Below are 12,834 nucleotides of genomic sequence, written 5' to 3'. Positions count from 1 at the left end.
GTTCGTGTACGACGTAAAGTTCTGCAACGCACACGTCTCACGTTTGGCCGGTAGATGTCGCTAGAGATCAATGTACGGCAGATGAGCGTCACACGCCTGTGATTAGAGTAAATTTCCCTTCTTTTAATCTCTCAGGTCGTCCCTTAACCTCTTTATTAATTACCCCAAATCACATTGTGGCTATACTTGTAATTAGAGTGTGATTTAGCACAACATGTAATACAACTCATAGGTTTACATTAACAAAGCACGTGACATGGAGCCGCAGTAAAATGAGCAACTCTGACAACGAGGAGGTCTCCTGCTGGGACAACTGTTAATTAAGCAATTATGCCACCAGGGAACCGTGCTGCACAGAGACTTCAGCGCAGCTAAAAGGTGGGTTTTCAGTCCAGTATGGGCCCTCATTTTGGCGCAAAATAATGGATGATTATGAGTTATATGACACTTAAGAAATACATTAAGAAAATCCGACTAATATATAAAGCACAAAATACGAAAATATGTGTACTTTCTCCAGTAAATCGTAAAAGGGATATCCAGAAGGTTGGAAATACTGAAGATGGTCAAGAAATTGCTTCCATATGTCTGCAGCATAGTTGCGATACTATGACTGCATTTTAAGTGCCCCGCATGCTTTTGTAGAACATAATGCATGTATTTGATCCCATGTGTCATTAAGTGAAAATATAAATGAAACAAGAAGAGCAATTGGTTTCCTTGCTGGAGCAAGAGCAGCATCTTTCTCAAAGTGATGCAGCTGTAGGCCTTCTTGTGAGAAGGTGGAAGGTTTGACTAAAATTCAATACTGTGAAAAACTCTTGAGTCACCCTTATTTCTTTATATTTTTAAGATGAAACTTAGAATAGGTGCCAAAGTTAACTGATACATATGCAAACATTAATGGAAATTCAGTATGCAAGACAAAAACAGTTGATACAATTCTAAAGAGCTTGAAAGTCAGTATTTTCGTATGACCACCTTTGTTCTTCAGCACAGCAAGAAGCTTTCTTGTCATTTCTTTAAATATTCTTCAGGAATAGTTCTCTAGATTTTTTGAAGACATCTAAAACTCCGTTCTGTCAAGATTTATTTATTTATTTATTAACCTTTATTTAACCAGGAAGATCCCATTGAGATTAAAAACCTCTTTTTCAAGGGAGACCTGGCCAAGATAGGCAGCAGCAGATGTCTCACAGTTACAGAAATTACTCAAACACAGGCAGCAACAACACACATGCAACAATAAGTGAAAGAATACAAATAAAATAAAAATAAAATTCAATAAAATTCAAATAAAATAAAAAGTCAGTTAAAATGACAATCAATCTAATTGAAACAGTTGCATGTTATGGACTTGGCCTCAAGGATTTGTAGTTTAGATTTAAAATCACTTAATGAAATGAATTCAGTCATTTTCCATTCCTTCTGCAGTTTGTTCCAGGCCGAGGGTGCTAAATGGACAAAAGCTCTTTTACCAAGTTCAGTTCGGGCAAATGGAACAGAAAGCAACAAGTAACCATGCGGACGAAGAGAATACCGACCAGGATGTTTCATTACAAGCAGGGAACATATATAAGAAGGCAGCAACCCAAGTGTCGCCTTATATATAAAACTGTATAAATGAGAGTTCCTCCGACTTACCAAAGCAGGCCATCCTACCTGAGAGTATAACTCACAGTGGTGAGTCTGAAATTTACAGTTAGTGATGAACCTCAGAGAAGCATGATACACAGAATCAACCATTCGAAGACATTGAGCAGAAGCATTCATATATAGAATATCTCCATAATCCAGCACAGGCAAGAATGTTGCAGCAACAAGCCGCTTCTTTGTATTAAAAGAGAAACACAACTTATTTTGAAAATAAAATCTCAGTTTTAACTTCAGGTTTTTCACAAGATTCTCTACATGTGGTTTGAAGGTAAGCGAGTCATCAATTAAGATTCCCAGATATTTATAGGTGTGAACCAACTCTATTTTATTACCTTCAAGAGTGGTTACTGATGGGATTGTTTGGGCTCGTCTCCTTGATTTAGAAAACAACATGAGCTTTGTTTTGTCTGCGTTGAGAACAAGTTTAAGCTGATGTAATGAGTGCTGGACAGCAGAAAAGGCTTTCTGCAAGGAGTCGATGGCTTGGACAAGAGTTGAACCACAGCTGTAAATAACTGTATCATCAGCATAGAAGTGCAAGTTTGCATCTGGCACATGTAGACTAAGATTGTTTACGTAAATGATAAATAGAAGGGGACCTAAGATGGTCCCACTGCTTCAATAATGTTAAAGTCTGGCCTCTGGGGAGGCCAATCTATGACTGATATCGTACCACTGTTTGTTTTTCCAAATATGCTTTTACTGCATTGCTAGTCTGTTTGAGATCATTGTTATGCTCTTGTCAGTCAGTCTTTCTAGACAATATTGTATTGTGGATCAAAATCTGATGGTACTTTTCTGGCTTAATAAATCCATATTAACAAGATCCCCCAAGACCACTGACTGAACTGTGGGCCCAAACACGATAGAACCTCTGCTGTGTTTTAGGTCTTTCCTAATATTGACAACAATTTAAACCACAAATGTCAAATTTGGATTCATCACTCCATGAAACCTGTTGCCACTGACTTTCAGTGCAGTTATTGTGTAATTTGGCATACCTCATCCTTTTCTCCCTGTTTTCCTTATGTAAGAATCATTTCTTGACAGCCACCCTTCCACTGAAATAATTTCTGATGAAACTTTGGCAAACATGGATCAATTGAAGAGCAAAATGTATACTGCACTGCACAAAGTCTGTGCAGGCCAGTCAAGTTCTTCCAGAACTCGCTCATCTCTGTCTTTATGGACCTTGCTTTGTGTGCAACACGAAGAGGCCATCTTCAAACTGTTCTGTCGGCATTGTTTTGGCACAATGCAGAGAGACAAGTACCGCTCTCCTGGCAACTGCCAAACCCAGACTTTTCCATCGGCATGCCAGATGAAGAACCAGGATTTGTCACCCCAGAACATACTGAACAAAAAGAACACACTGTTCTTGAGCCAATCTGAAGGCCATGTGAAGTTTGGAGCTCTGACTCTGCAGAAAGTTGTTGACCTCTGTGCACTATATGCCTCAACATGCACTGACCCCGCTCTGTGATTTTTCATGGCCTACCACGTCATGACTCAGTTGCTGTAGTTCCCAATTGCTTCCGCTTTGTTACATTACCACTAACAGTTGTCTGTGAAATATTCAGATAGAGGAAATTTCATGACTGGACTTGTTGCACAGGTGGCGTCCTATCACAGTGCCATGCTGGAATTCACTGAGCTCTTGAGAGCGACCCATTCTTTCACAAGAAACAGTAGAAGCAGTCTGCATGCCTACGTGCTTCATTATATACACCCGTGACCGTGGAAGTGATTGGAACACCTGAACTCAATGATTTGGATGAGTGAATACTTTTGGGAATTGAATGTATCTCTCAGGTCCTGTGTCAGGTCTTTGCTGGATTTTTTCCCGTTTTTATGGACATGACTTTCATATACTGCTTACCCGCTTTAGATAGTTTCTCACACCTGCTACATCTTCTTTTGTCCTGCACACCATGCTGAGATATGTCAAATTTTCAGCTAATAGCACTCTGGCAAACCCCTTGTTGGTGCAAAAATATAAATTTATGTCTGTCAAGCTGTGCTGTCTTTAGTATTTGTTAATACTTACTAAAAAAGTACAAACAAATGGTGTGTTTTTGTGATAGTCTCCTAGTAACAAAGTGCCTAAAAATTTAAAAAGGGTTCTTTGGTAAGTTGTCTGTTATGTGTAGACACAACACTGGTTCAGCCCTTAAACTAGGCTCAGTATATATAGGGCCTTGGTGGTCGGCACACTGAACGGCATCCAGAGGACGGTCTGTTTATTCAGCCTCACCTCTGGTGCCGGTGCCCACTTCTCAATTTTAAATCGCACATAGACATTGAGGGTTCCTGGGAGGGGCCGAGCTGTCACCAGCTGAAATCAAGAGAGGGTTGTTGGGACCGTGCCTCTCTTTTAAATGCACTCAAGAACAGCACCCATCAAGACCACACATGAGCGGAGTGAGGCATGGAGTCTTCTCACACCCACTTCTCTGTTTGCCGTCTGGGGCAGGGGGCTGGGAAGAGGAACTGGCCGTCTGGTTGGGGTCTGGGCTTCAGGTCTCTGGGCCTGGGTCTGCTCTGGCTTAGCCAGCTGCTGATGGAACCTGTGGGCTCATCACCGGCTGCTGAGTGACCCCCGTTCCAGGGCTCTCCTCACCTTTTTTCTAGGCGTTTGCCCCTGCAGTGGTCCTGCAGACACACGCAGGTGCGCACACAATATTGTATGCTGCTCAATAAAATTTAATATTTCTTATTTACTGTTAGCAATGCATATGTTGGTTGTTGCTGTGGTTTCCAAACTGTGTTTTTGCTTGTTTTTTTCAGCAGGTGGTGAAGCAGATTTTCAGTGTTTTTTCTCTCTCTATCCCTCTTCTTCTCTATTTTCTCTCCCTTTCCTCTGTTAACTTTCTCCCCCCCACTTCTCTTTCTTCTTCTTTTTCTTTTCTGTCCCCCGGTCTTGTCTGGTCTGATTGTAAAAACTCAAAATAAAAACAAACAAACAATATATTTATTAAGCTTTATATTACAGAACAAGCAAACGATAATCGTACAGTTAACATAAGATTTACATTAAACAACATAGTCCCCAAAATAAACAAATATAGATAAAAAAAAAAAAAAAATTAAACCAAATCAAGCATGGGTAAAACAAACAAAACAAGAGCAAATAATAAATACAAAAAAAATACAAAACAACTCAGCACCAAGTATCATTTTCTAAGTTAATTCCCTTCATAATGTCTCAGAAACTCAATTAAAGGTAACCATATTTCTTCAAATATACTCCCTTTGCTCTGACAATATGAGTAAGTCGTTCCAAATCAACACTTGATGCCATCTCCTTCACCCAATCTAATAAAAATCTAATAAAATATGACTATCAAATGGACCAGTATAGCAAAAGCTATAATGGTCCACTTGGAAATATAAATATGTTGGACATCAGTTGTGACTGCTAAAAAAGAAAGAAAAAGAAAACAAAATTAGGCTAAGTTTTTAATTTTTAGATTGGTGTTAAGTGGTTTACTGGGTCATTATAGTTAAATTAAAAAAAATAGAGAGGTAATATGCTAAAATTCTATTACAGCCTGCCCGATGTGGTATTGATGAGCATACTTCTTGAGACTTTGGCTGTCTAAAAATCTTTGAGTAAACTGTTTTCAAAAAGTTCAGTGTTTTTATGGTAATATCTGCACTGATTTGCCCAAATCTTTTCTCTGATATATGCCCTCCATACACCAAAAAAGAAAAAGATGAAAACAAACTATGAAACTAACTAAAACAAAACCTTTTGAATAAAAACTAAACTGAATTAAAAAAAAAAAAAGTCAAAACAACCTACAAACACATCCCTATGAAAATGGTCAGGTACAAGGAGTGGACTGAAAATGAGTGGAAAAAGCACCGAGTGGCCTCAAGAAAGACCTCTAGACAGCCTGAAGAACTCTTTGCAGTATGGCTCATTGAAGTCTTCAGCGCTGTAGACTTCTTTATAGGACCCTGGTTTAGGCCGAGGAGCATACGTCACACATAGTAACATATAGCCCCCACGTGTTGTTGCTAAACATACCATAAGCTTGTTCGGTGGTCTGTACTTGTGTTATACTGCAAAGGGCCTTTTATGTCACTCCTAAGTCCCTGCTGCGTTATTACGTATTTAAGCCTTTCACGCAAACCCCGCAGTATTATTGTAAGACAGCCAACTTGACCTCGTAAGTACACAATAAGAAGTCAAATTCAAATGGTCCCCCCATTATTTTTAGACTAAAAGGGGGAGCTGTGCCTTTAAAACTGCACACTGTGCTTAACGTTACTTCGCGAGATTTGCTTGGCGCCGCGACCTCATGTGAGGCACCTCCTGCGCGAGCCAGTCAGACGTTACCTCTGCAGAGGAAAACGCAATGAAGCCCTAAAAAACACTGACCATTTAAAAAAAAATCTTTAACCCTGGGGCGGGGGAAAACAATTTGTTGCCCCGAATTACCGTTGTAACTTGTTTATCTGAGGCGTAAGACGGCGGCGCAACGATGTGGATCCAGGTTCGTACTATAGACGGGAAGGAGACACGAACCGTTGATGATCTTTCTAGATTGACAAAAATTGAGTCCTTACGCCTGAAAATACAAGACATCTTCAATGTAAGCCCGCAACAGCAGCGCCTCTTCTACCGAGGGAAACAGGTAAAGCCGTGTTTTTGTTTCACCCCGTCACGCAACAGTCAGTTTTTTGACGCTTGGCGAGAGGGTTACGGGTTGCTCGTTGGAGAGTGAGCGGTCCTCCTCTGAGTGTTGTAGCCGTTTCGGACCCTTGCGAGCTTCCTGTTTTGATAGGAATTCGCCAATAGTTCTTGCGCAAGAGAACCGGGGGTACACCGTGTGCAGCAGTCCTCTGGGACGGCACGGATGCGTGTACCTCCCCATTTTTGTCCCCCCCTCCCCACATTGTTTAGGTTGGTGCTGTGGAGAGCTGCATGCAACAAATGTCCCACCACAGTAGACATGTTTGTTTACATTGCCGCGCGAGAGAATAGGGAAGCTCGCGCTCTGTATCCACATGTAGAACGAAAGTAGTGCTGTGCAAACAAAACAGCCCACATCCCTCACAGATGTGCACCCCATTAACAGTTTTTTTCTTCTTTCTTTCTTTTTTGTACATTTAAGTATCCTGAAAACACGCTCACGTATATCTGCACTGTATTTCTAACTTGGGTGAGTCGTTTTTTCAAGCTTTTATTGATCCTGTGTTGTGTTTGCGCTCGTGGTGGGTTTTAAGGAAGTACAACACGTGCCCTGACATCTAAAAGCAAGTGTAGTGTTTACAATGTGGCGTCACCACGGTACTCTCACTGTACAGTGAGGACAGTGAGGGCTGTCTACTGTAAACATGCCTGCCTGCCTGCCCTGTCTGCCTTGCCTGACACTGTTGTGCACACACTGCGCTCTGTAACATCCAGATTCACACGGAATACAGGCATGTTTTGCATTAGACACAGAACTGGGGTCCAGACTCTGAGCCTGTCCTCAATGCCATATGATTCTGCTTTGCAAGGCATTGATCCAGTATTTATTTAGCCGCTATAAAAGTCTAATACTTATATTATAAATGCACAGTTAATATGGTATATATAGAAATCTGTGTTGGAGTTCATATTAAACAAAGTCTCTTTTATGTGCCCCTTATTACTTCAGCAGTCCAGGCTCTAGAACAAGAGTTTATACCTAAGCTACTAAAATGTTATCTTTTATTATAATTGCACCATTACTTATTTATTACATTAAGACTTTGCTAAATGAATGATAGTAACTGTTTTCTGTAGCGCATGATATGTCAAATGTTAAAGAAAAGCATTAATGTGTATTCTTAAATATTCTCAGGTAAATAAATATGACTTTAACCTTTTAGTGTGTGCTTTTAAATACTATTACAAGTATTATGTAAACAATCTAACATTTACATTGTATGTAATTTAATCTGCCCGCATAGACCACTTTGGCTTTTTATATTGCTTTCATAAAAAAAGGCAAAATGTAACATTTTTTGAGATATAAGTGGAAGCATGGTAATGTAGTATGTCACACCTGATAGCAGCAGTGTTCAAGGGGAAGTGTTACAAAAATAAAGAGCTCAAGACTAATTTGAGATTAAGACAATATCTGATTGGTTTTCAGGCTAGAATATGGCAAGAATATGTGGTAATTGGCTTCGGCTTGCAAGATTTTAGTGCACAATTTATCTATCTTTCATATTAATGAAAAAAAAAGCTCATCATCATCATCATCACTAGCTTTCCATGAAGACGATCGTGAAAGCTGTAATCCGCTTCCATGAGACAGGCGTGCACATTTGTGTGTGTCATGGCGGACGGTCGCATGCAGCTAGCAGCCTCACAGCCTCACAGCCTGTGCTTATTTCTTTATTTTAATGCATGCTGGCGCATTTTACGATCTACCACACACGCATGCATGCAGACTTTTTGTAGCTGTTGAAGGAGTCTATGCAAAAAGCATTAGGAAAATCTATGACTATCACCTGCGTTTCAAGTCCTGCACGTTTGAGTTCAGGGTCTTAATTATTCTGTCTTGCTTCAAATATATGTGCATAAGACATGAAAGAATCCAAATATAACAGCGTGACCTGCGATATCTGAAGGTGTGTAATGCGTGAAAGATCACTGGCTGTAACTATCAGTAATAAGCAGAGGATGCTTGCTGCTGGCAGGACACTGGTGCCTTGATTTATACTGAGTTTTAGCATAACATTACAAAGCTGATATTAACACAGTGTGAGTCAGCCAGCCGAAAAAGCCCCGAGGAAGCAGGCAGCCTACATGATATGTTGATCTCACTTTGTTTACATTCGTTTTTGCTTCCTTCTTCACATGTGTCAGGCTGTATTATAGGCCGAGGCATTCCTCTGCAAAATGGTCCTCTGTAGTTTCAAGCGGGCCTAACTTTCTTCTTCTTTGTCTAATTAAATGATAACAGGCGCTCGATTCTGACTCATGCGTGTCACAATGGGTTGATTTTATTGTGTCTTTTTTTTGTTGCCGCATATACTGCACGACAGAGTGAAAGGAAACTTCGAGAACTGTAGGCAGATTTTTATAGCCTAGCTCGCCGTTGCGCACTCATTACGGCAGATCAAAGAAGAACAAACTGTTGTGATGGAAAGCGATGGTTGAGTAGTTGCTTTTACACCTCTGCGCCTCTCTGGCTAGTAAACTAATTTCAGTGCTCTTAGCACCTTTTTTCTTTATAAAATCCATAATAGCTACCAAGCACAAAGCAAACTGCTCCTCTTTAAACTGTTTGTGATTTAATCAGGGGTAGTAGATAAAGTATAGTAGTGCTATTTGCTCGATGAACAATTAATGAGCTGTTACATTGCAGTTGTTATGTACTGTCGTAGCTGTGGCTGCAAAAGCTAGGCCTGTGTATTAAATCTGATGCTATGCTTCCTTTATTTCACTGGAAAATAAGTGGAGAGCGTTGATTGGGGGATTTCCATGTGTTAAGTAATGCATGGAATGAGCCAGTGACACGCAACATGCACTGGCTAGTGCCCTTACACGCACAGTGGTGCCTGCGCTCTGTGTTAGGATTTAGACTTGTAGCAGAGCAACTCGGTCTAATTCTCTTTTCAAAATGGCGTCTTGTTTTTCCCTCCAGCTCAGTGCTCACGCTGCCTCACCAGTTCAGACTCAAGCTTGCCCTTGAGTCGGAAGGGTCTCAAGCCAGAAGCTGTGCAACTTTGCCACGGTGTTTTGATGTTTCTTTGTTTGTTTGCATTTTCGCTGAGCGGTCCTAGTGTCTCTGTTTCACTTTGAACGTCTCTAGTCAGTCACATTCGCGAGCAGGCTCACACACACCTTCCACTGGCCGTGCGGCCTTTCTGCTCAGCGCCTACACTCATTTTGCAGCAGGCTTCACATTTACTTAGAGGTTTGACTTTTTCCTCAAGTGGTTTCAAGCTCAGCTTGCATTGCACTTATTTGATTTAAGTATGAAGCTTGTTTTATTTTTTTTTTAAATTTAATACCAAAGCAGCAACATGTTTTATGCGCAAAGAGTCGGGATGTCTTCCACTGTTGCTCTTGCCCTGTTGTCGGGCTATGGTTATTGGCTTGCTCCCATTCACACAGGCGCTCGCCGTGACCTAGATATGGTTACTCTTTGATTACACATGGATTGATGTTTTGCCTGCTCACTTGATGGGTTTTCTTTTGTTATTATTAAGTTGTAGATTTCATAGAAAATTTCAAGGGAAGCTGAGTTTTCTGCAGCCTTGAGTGCACACAGTCACACCCTTCTCCAACTGATAGACTGGACAAAGGGCAAATACAAAGGGAGCCATTAAACTACAACCATAGGCTTTCATGTTTTCACAGCTCTACATCTCCACCTCATGGCACTAAAAAAAGCCTACCTGTTTAACGCTGCAATGCAAGCTCTGTTACTTTCAAATAGAGTAATACGTTATTTGAATATGTAGACTAATTTAAAGGCCATTAAACTCTTAACTATGCACAGATGCTTTCTGATAACCACAAAAGATTGTTTTAAAAATGTTTGAAAACACAGAAAAGGCAAAAAACCCCAACAACTTTTGAATTGTAATCAAAGGAGCAACAAGCAAAGAGATTTTCATGTTTATGCAAACTTGTTTAATTTGAATGAATGTGGCCAAAGAGGACTGGTCCTCTTTATAATTTAATGATTAAGTAATTGACCTGCTTTATATAAACGATGCAAAACAGCACAGTGTGACATCTGTTACCTTGCCCGCACACTTCTCGTTAAAACCCGCCGTGCGAGCAGTCACCAGGTTATGAAAAGAGCTGCAAGTGGAAGTAACCTTTGTCACCTTTCTAGGTAATTTGTGCTGGCGAGCAGGGGATTTTTGGTAAATAGATTGGATGACTGTGGGCGGGTTGAAGAATATAAAAGAGCCAAGATGGAAGCCTTTATGTTGCAGGGAAGCAGACACACCCCGTGTCATTGTTTTTGGTAATTTGACCTATTTTGCTCAACTCCTTGCCATCATGGGGCGTGGGTGAAGAAAAAGAAGAAATTGTGCCGGAGCAGGGTGGTCTGCCCGAGCAAGGAGGCTATTTTCTGCCTCATTCTCACCGTCACTTCAGACCTTCTGGTGCTGGTATTAAATGCGCTGCGTTGCTTTCTTGGTCTGTTTATTTGATTCCACCTTTTCATCGTTACACTAAGCAGGTTGCCTAGTTACTTTAATGGCAGAGTGATTCGTGTATTAAAAGCCTTTAAAGTCATACATTGTGATACTGTGTGACAGTACGCTGGTAGAAAAGCGAACGATGGAGTTACCAAATCACTCTCCACCACCACCCCCACACACACCCCGGTTTTTGCTCTTTTATAGGTATTATTGGGTGTATATTCAAAACAATATAAACAGATTAGTTTCACAATGGGAGGTCTGAAACAGAAAAGGGATTGTGGTTTAATATCTCAAGAGTAATGTGAAGAGTGTAGATGTTCAGCATGTTTTTACAGCAGCTACAGGTCTTTGTCTTATCTCGGTTTGATTTTTTCTTTCTTTCTGACATTATACTTTGTGTTTTCTTTGGTATGATAAGCCATTAGTCTTTTAAAGGGCTGTCGAAATTCAGCAGAGAATTTAGCCTTGTTCGTTCGTAGCTGTTAATTTTATTCCATTCGACATTGTGATACACTCACAGGCGAGGGCGCGCGCACGTACACACACACTCTCGTGCAACATCGCCATGCCAAGGATATTTATTATTTTCGACTCTTCGAGCCTTTTGAGAAATCTTCAAGTCAAATGTTTCGGGTTAATCTAAAGCTTTGCCGTGATGTGCGGTCGTGACTAAAGTCAGTCTCCCCCTGGAACAGTAAATGACATTTCAGTGAGTCACACAATGAAGATATCAGAAGCAAGTGTTTTTAAATACTGCCGCGGTTATTGTGGGGAATAAAATGTCATGTCCTTAGTCAACGTTAACGGCATGCTGTCAAATACATCTCGTCCTCCTTGAATGTATAAAGCCCTTTTTCTTTCACCCCCAACATTTGCTGGGTTAGTTGCTTGTTCTTTGTTTTGGGGATTATTCATGTGAGTATGACTGAAGTCAGGACTGTAACATCTCGCAGCGAGAGGCTGATCACACTAATAGTAATGAAGCCGCTGTGGAAAGCAGGTAGAAGCAGCCCAGATATCATTTGTGCGTTTGGTGCAGTGCAATTCTGCTGTATGTTGTTCTCCTTCTCTGTCTGTCTGTCTGTCTGGGTGATTTTCCATCTCTCTGCCCCGCACTTCTCAGCAGTGAGGCTGCCTCTTTGCAGGTTCTGCCTGCAGTCCTAATGCATATTTTTGGGGGGGAGGTTTTTCTGTTTGTTTTGTGTACTTTTCTTGGTTTAATGCAGTATCAAGTCGCAAAAGATGGACAGACAGACAGACAAGGCAGCGGACGATAGGCAATTACTGAGGCTAAATCGAAGACCGAGCTTAGGCAGGGAGACAGAGAAAATGCTGATATAGACTACCACAGAAAGATAGACAGGTAAGCATAACAACCACTGTATGGCTGTATTTGCACCACTGCTTCTCTGATCTAAATTTCATGAGACTATTAAAAAAAAAACCACACAAAAAAAAAAAGCATGCACGATGGGGAAATTGTGATTGCTCCCTCTACTGCTCGGCTGCTACACGTCCAAGCGTTCTCCACCTCATTGTCAAATAACGAAAACGAGAGAGCAAAGGAGAGAGAGAGTGGCGGCCATGCTTGTCTCCCCGGCACAATGGGCTTGTGGGGTTGAGCGCTGAAATGAATAGCTGATGTCTGCAATGAGTTGGCGTGTCCACCATAAGCTTCACTCCTAAGGCAGTGGCTGCACTGTACGCTTAACAGTAGATCGTATGTGGTAGAAGAGTGTATTTGGATTTGTAATGGGCCCTCATGTGTTTTTTTTTGTTACTTGTGTTTTTTTGTTACTTGTCCCCCCTCCCAGAGGGGAGGGAAAAACATTTGCTGAAGCTCATATGCCACATTGCCTGTTAGGGCCATGCTGGTGATGATGATGATGATGGTGGTGGCGCTAGTTGTAGGTTGGTTGACAGTGATTTTATATATGATTCAGAGTCATCGGGGTGGGGTGGGGTAGGGGGTGCTCTCTTTCGGTTGTCATGGCAACCCAGTCATTTCTTTCCCCCCAGCTACAT

General features: G+C 41.2%; 1 protein-coding gene across 2 annotated transcripts in view; it reads left to right on the top strand.

Moving 5' to 3' along the window:
- The first annotated feature begins 5,898 nt into the window (after positions 1-5,898).
- uhrf2 (ubiquitin like with PHD and ring finger domains 2) overlaps positions 5,899-12,834 on the top strand; it is a 45,729-nt gene continuing 38,793 nt past the window's right edge. The window contains exon 1 of one of the 2 annotated variants that reach the window (XM_082541005.1): positions 5,899-6,299. In XM_082541005.1, coding sequence (XP_082397131.1) covers positions 6,147-6,299 — 153 coding nt within the window. In that variant the 5' untranslated portion in view covers positions 5,899-6,146. The remainder of the gene's footprint in view (positions 6,300-12,834) is intronic. The other variant, XM_082541004.1, reaches the window with a different exon arrangement.

This window comes from Aulonocara stuartgranti, assembly GCF_965226115.1.
Source record: "Aulonocara stuartgranti genome assembly, chromosome: 7".
Lineage (NCBI taxonomy): Eukaryota > Metazoa > Chordata > Actinopteri > Cichliformes > Cichlidae > Aulonocara > Aulonocara stuartgranti.
This window is presented reverse-complemented; position numbering and strand designations above follow the sequence as displayed.